Below are 6,517 nucleotides of genomic sequence, written 5' to 3' on the forward strand. Positions count from 1 at the left end.
GGGAGGGGGGATAGTAGAGGATAGGAAAGGCAGCAGAACACAACAGACACTAGTATGGCAATATGTAAATCAATGGATGTGTAACTGATGTGATTCTGCAATCTGTATATGGGGTAAAAATGGGAGAGAAAAAAAAAAACTTTCAAAAAATCAATTCTGGGTGAATTTAAGACTTAAATGTTAAAAAAAAAATCTAACATCAATGGCAGAACCTCCTGGATTCCAAATTCATTTATCCAGCTCCCTGATGGGCACGAACCCTTGGATACTTACTAGGTACTTCAAACCTAGCATGACCTCCACTTGCTTTCAGTCTCCCCCTTCCCATTATTTTCCACCCCAGTACCTCCAGCAACTCCATCTTTCCACTTGTTCAGACACAATGCTCAGTGCCATTTTTGTTCATTCCCTCACATCATGCTTCAACAAAATTTGTCTGCTCTCTTTGGCTTGAGCAGGAAGGGCTGAGGACTTAACTGTCCATGTGATCACCCATTTTCATCAGCCTTCGAGGGCCAGTTCTTTTATGGTATATTCAGAAGATGGAATACTGCATGTATATGTGTATGTTACAAGTGAGGTTTTTTTTTAACAGATTGTTTTCTCTTTCCTAAAACCTTCCACAAACCTATTTGCCCCAAGCCTGTACGTGGTCACATATTAATTACCTGAAAGCTTTACTTTTGACCATCATGTATTCCAGCTGGAGTGATGTGAGGGTACCTTGAATCCATGTGTGTTTATATTTTCCAAATTGACAGATCAAGAAGTATGATTTCTGTCATAGGAGGGGAGCAGTGAAAAATGATGTTAAAATGAAATCCTTGTAACTGGAAAGATTGTGACCTACCTCAGAAACCAGCATACTGTCAAAAGTAAAGTAAATTTACATTTTCAGGAATTTCTAAGAGCTTCCAATACAGCTGCTACCAAGCCCATGGGTGTATTTCATTTTTCTTTGTTTTTTTTTTTCTCAATGATATTGGGGGTTGAAACTAAGGCCTCACATATGCTAAGTGAGTACACTCCCACCCATCATTTTTCATATCAGGTAACTCCTGTCCCCTTGCCAGGCCAACCTCAAGGCTTAACAACTTATTCTGTAGGCATTTATAAAAACAGTGTTTCCTTTTCTCATCTACTGGTTCAATTTTATTTTATTGACTGCCTGCTTAGTCACAGAGATACAGAAATGATAAAACTAAAATGATATTTTAGCTAAAATTATGGCTAAATTTTAGGGGCGAAGATAAGCAGATTGGGCAAAGCATAGGAAGAGATGGGGAGAGCAGAAAGAATCCTCCCTGTTGCAGATGTCACAGTGGTGACAGGAGGGCATGGGTCACCTGCCCAGGCTGCTGGTCCACACATGATGAACACTGGGAATACTGAGCTCTCTTTTATTCACTCAGTTTAACAAAACAAAAAGGCATCTGCCATTTCACCAAGATTTTATTAAGTTCACTTAAATAAGTTTTGTCAGTACTTGGAAAATTCCCTAAACCAGTTGAATAAATGAGACCTTCATGAAAAGAGCTCTGATTTCCATTGCTGGATAAAACATAATTTGTGTGAAATATACATGCGTGAGTGACATATGTATTGCCTATATATTAATAGTGCCCTTTTAGTTTGTGTTTGGATGATTACAAAGAACAATTTAAAATCCAGCTCTTAAAAAATATACCTTCTCTCGCTTTTTTCCTCCTCATCTTTCCCTTTTTTGCTCTCAGGATGATTTTATCTGTCCCGTAGAGGATGTAATGGCTAAGAGGTAATAAGAAATGGAAATTATATACACAAAAGGATAATGCCGCCCAAGTTACTTTTTATTACAGTTAGCTATTTGGAAATTGTAGTGCATTTTCCCATTGAAACAAAGTTATCCCTGGCTCACTTCCCAGGCCAACCCACAAAAGCTTATTTAATCTATAATGTCTGTGTAGTATGGTACTGTGCTAATTGTACTATAGAATCCAGCCACCGTCCTAAGTTTCCCATGGATAAATGCATTTCAAGTTAAAATTAGTATTCCAGGAAACACATTGTTTCTTGCTTCCCCGAGGCGATGGTGGCTGCCTGTCCCCAATTTTGCCCACTTCTTCCTTCCCACCACCACCATGGTCGTCACCGCTGACGTGCACAGGGTCTTGTACCATTGGTGTTTTCTCATCTGAACTAGAGGGAGGCCTTTCAGCCTGAGATCATGGCTCAGGGGGTCGGGGGCAGAAAAGTCCAGAAGACCAAGAGCTGAAGCGATAGAAGAGGGGCAGTGGCTTCAGTGAATCAGACGGGGAGAAGTTGGGAGCCTGTATCTTTTTGCTAGTGGGTTCCCTGAGTGGATATATATTCTAGACACCCAAGGAACCATCCATTCCTTTCACTGAAAACCAAGGACTGAGTAGGATCCTTGAACCGTTGGCACCCTTAAATATCACCCTGTGACCAAGCAGTATGATCATATGTGGCTCCGTGTGTCTTCCTATGAGAGAGGACTGTGGTTGTAGGTGCTGAGATTGACATCATGAGCACAATGTTTGCCATAGATGCCAGCACATCTGCTAGAACCCAAGGTGATATAAGCATGAGTAATTTTTTACTGAGTCTCATAGAAAATATCCATGAACCATTGAGATGCAAAAAGTGCTTAGGAAAAATTCCAACTCCTGAGCCACATGGCCTTTGTAACGTGAGGGCAATGCACAAGAGCTAAGAAAACATATGAAATTATATGGCTCCACTCTGGCTCCTTCTTTAGTCAAGACCCTATATAAATATGAACATCCCACACCAATGGGTTGCTGTCTGTCCCTATGGAGATAGCCTGTGTTCTCCCTTGAACGTGTATTCCTTGCTTTATCCCCAAAATGTCTCTTTTGAGATTGCTGCTATTCTCCTTGAATGTGTATCTACTTTCTGAATAGGCCTCTGTCTCTTCCTTTAAAATAAATAAGTAAACACTATATCTTAGTTTTTATAGTTACTTCCTATTAATAGTAAGGAATGCTGGTTTTCCATTTATAATACTAATGTAAATTATGATACCAATGCAAATTTCCTGTTAAAATATTCTTACTTAAGCCAAAAGTGAATTGATTTAAAGAAGAAAACTAAATTAGGGCAGGGGAAGTACACGTGTGTGAGAGACTGCTGTTTAGTGTACTGCTCTAGTAATGTGATTTGTGTCAAGTAGGAAAAAGCAGGTTATAAACAGTACAGACTGCAATTCCATTTTTAAAAACACACAAAGTATATTTAAACATATAGGACACAGTATTTAAGAAGTTTTTCAAATTTTTTTCTCTTCTTGTTTGTATTTTCTCTGCACTGGCAATGTATTCTTTCTGCAATAAAAAAATGTAACTAAAAGGCATATGTAACTTTCCATTTTCCCCTGTCTTCCTTCCCCAACTCCTCAGCTAGATGCTATCTTCTTTCCTGTCTTCTTCAATAAGGAAATTGGGTAACTCCTGACATCTTTGCTTTTTGAACGAAAGTTTAAATCTTTTCTTTTTTCCAACTTAAGAGACTAGTAGATTTTGTTCAGCTGAGAAAGTAAAAACTGCCTTTCAAATTATTATCAAATGGTTCTTCATGTCATAAACTTTATGCTGGCTCTTAAGACCTAGCTCTTACTATACTGAAGTACCACAAGACAGGAAAGACTCCTCCTATGATTGTCTAAGATCACTGAATCAGTTCCTTTAGGACAGCCACTAAAATAAGAGTTGGAAGTCCTGCTTCTCTTCCCTTGGCTTGATTAAGGCTCTGGGTTGCGTTAGCTTAAGCAATGCCTCTCAGGGTCAGATATTCAGATTCTAGATGATTTAATTAGCTCAGGGACTCAGGATTTGGAGTAACTGCCTAAAGAAGTTTAATAGAGGTGCAACTAACGTCAGTTTTGCTTCTGTGCATAGGTGGCCAATCCTCTCAGTTTTCCCAGGATATTTCTGGTTTAACATTGAAAGCCCTATATCCTGGGCATCCCCTCAGTCCTGAGAAAAGAGGGGCAGTTGACCCTCCTACTTATAAAACTTTATGCCAACACAGTGGTATTGGCAACATGGAGGGATAGAAAAACTGTGCAAATAATTTTCTTCACCAAATTCTAGGAAAGGTTATTAGATATTTAATATCATAAACATGTCACCTTTCTAGTAAAATGTAATGTTAAGTAAAAATGTAGGCACTGGGGTTATAGCACAGTGGTAGAAGGCTTGCCTGGCATGCACAAGGCCCTGGGTTTGATTCCTAGCCCCACAAAAATAAAAAAGAAATAAATGAAAATTGTTAGCACCAGATGTTCTGAAACAACTACCCCCAAAGTTGCTGCAATATCTTTCCCACCTGTTCCAAAGACTATCAGTCCTCATATGTTAGCTACTGTAGGTTAAGGAGGGGGGAAAAAAACCTGTTCTCATTACACTTACCATCTTTTTTCACATGTGCAATTTAAATCATTTCTACAGAGAAAAGGCAAACCTTGCTGTCACCCTCTGCAATGACAAGGAAGAGATCATGGCCCAGGCCACCTTCTTGGACTATCCCAACTGGAATGTTTCCAAGCAGGATGACTGGGTGTCAGTGTTCCGGGAGCTCGACAGTGAAATCCCATGCACAGTAAGAAATCATGCACTATGCTTATTTGAACAGCCTTAACTTGGAAGGGAGGGCCTGTTTACAATGTTATTATTTTGGATTTTGGACTTAAAGGCTCAAAACTTACATAGAAAGTATATGACATCATGTCAGTTAAAAATGAAGTAAACTGGTAGGGGGAAAAAGTCATAGGAAATGGTAGGTGATAGACAGTCAGCAAGCTGTTGGCACAGACCAGCTCATGTTCCACAAAGAGGACTGGAAGCAAGGAATTAGTGAAAGTGTGGGATGTGTGCGTCCAGGTCTCATGTTTTTCTCTGCATCATTGTCTGCGCTCTTTGATATGCTACAAGGGCCCGTGCCCGTGTCACCTACAGTTGCCCTTGTAATGATCACAAGAGAGCCTGAGACTTATGTCACACTATAATTTTTAAAGTGTCCTCATGAACTCTGATTCATTTGATGTCTTTTACCTAAGGGCACATGACATTTGTCAGCTCAAAGGACTTAGGTCAATGGTTCTCAGAAGCCTGGCCTGGGTACTTGGTGTCAAGTCTGAGCTTTCCTTGTACCTGACCTGACAGAACCAGGCCAGGGGCTGGTCCTAATTTCTGTAGAGAGAGAGCCAGAGGCTGCAACTCTGAGCAACATCTCTGCCGTTCAGTGGAGTTCAACAGTATGTCCCTGAAGCCCTGTTGTCAGAAAAAAGGAAATTGCTAATTGGTGTGTGATTGACTCATCCTCCCCACATGTTGTACACACATGTACATACACATACACACATACATATACCTCTAAGCATAGTATTCAGCACTTATTCAGCTAGAATATACTTTGTCCTTTATGTTCTTTTCCATCCCTGACTCCCTGTATCCTCAGGGATCATTCTTAGAAAAATTATCCCAAATTCAGAAATAGTCTAAAAGGATTCTTTCTCCTCAATGCTTGTACCTTCGTTTGACTTTCTATTGACTGGGCTGTCTTATAGTTTTGTTGGAAGGTGATTAACTTGGAGATTTTTGTCATTTGAGATGTAAATAATGAATTCCTGTTAGGTGAAAATGCTAACTACAAAGGTTCTAGCTTAGGGCCCTGTAGGACATCAACCACTTTATATCTAAGGTAGTTATCTTATCCTTGCATTTCCTTATTAAATCTCCTGAACTATCCTGCTTCACAAGTGCAAGGAATTTTTTTTATCGTCTCACTAGTTGCCTCATTAATTGATGAGTTGAAGTTGAATAAATTTCTGACTTGAGTGTGTATGTATGGGTTTTGTTTTTGCTTGCAGTATTGGGGATTGAACCCAGGGCTTTGCATATGCTAGGCAAGTGCTCTGCCACTGAGCTATATTCATAGACCTTTTTTTTTTGTTGTTATTCCATTTTATTTTTAAGAAAGGGTCTTGCTAAATTGTCCAGGATAGCCTCAAACTTGTGATCTCGTGCCTCAGCCTCTTTTTGTTGTTATTGTTCTTTTTAGTATTCATGACAGTAGAATGTATGGCAAATTATACACACATAGAGTAAAACTTATTCTAATTAGGATCCTATTCTTGTGGTTGTACCTGATGCACAGTTACACTGGTAGTGCATCAAATACAAGGCTAGGAAAGTTATGTCCAATTAATTCTACTGTCCTTCCTATTACCTTCCCTGCTCCTTTCCCTTTGTTCCTCTTTATCTAACCCAATGGACTTCTATTCTTCTCTTCCCTACCCTCCCTTGTTGTGGGTTAGCATCCACATATCAGAGAGAACATTTGGCCTTTGGTTTTGGGGGATTGGTTTATTTCACTTAGCATGGTAGTCTCCAGTTCCATCCATTTACCAGCAACTGTCATAATTTCATTCTTCTTTATGGCTGAGTGTGTATATATACCACATTTTCTTTTTTTTTTTTTAAAGAGTTATTTATTT

At 39.4% G+C, this 6,517-nt stretch overlaps 1 protein-coding gene across 2 annotated transcripts in view; it reads left to right on the plus strand.

Moving 5' to 3' along the window:
* The window catches only part of Cfap61 (cilia and flagella associated protein 61), a 257,942-nt gene that overhangs the window by 15,691 nt on the left and 235,734 nt on the right, over window positions 1-6,517 (plus strand). For both annotated transcript variants that reach the window (XM_015476914.2, XM_048811377.1), the window contains exon 3: window positions 4,470-4,620. In XM_015476914.2, coding sequence (XP_015332400.1) covers window positions 4,470-4,620 — 151 coding nt within the window. The remainder of the gene's footprint in view (window positions 1-4,469; window positions 4,621-6,517) is intronic.

This window comes from Marmota marmota, unplaced genomic scaffold, assembly GCF_001458135.2.
Source record: "Marmota marmota marmota unplaced genomic scaffold, marMar, whole genome shotgun sequence".
In the NCBI taxonomy this organism is placed as follows: Eukaryota; Metazoa; Chordata; class Mammalia; order Rodentia; family Sciuridae; genus Marmota; species Marmota marmota.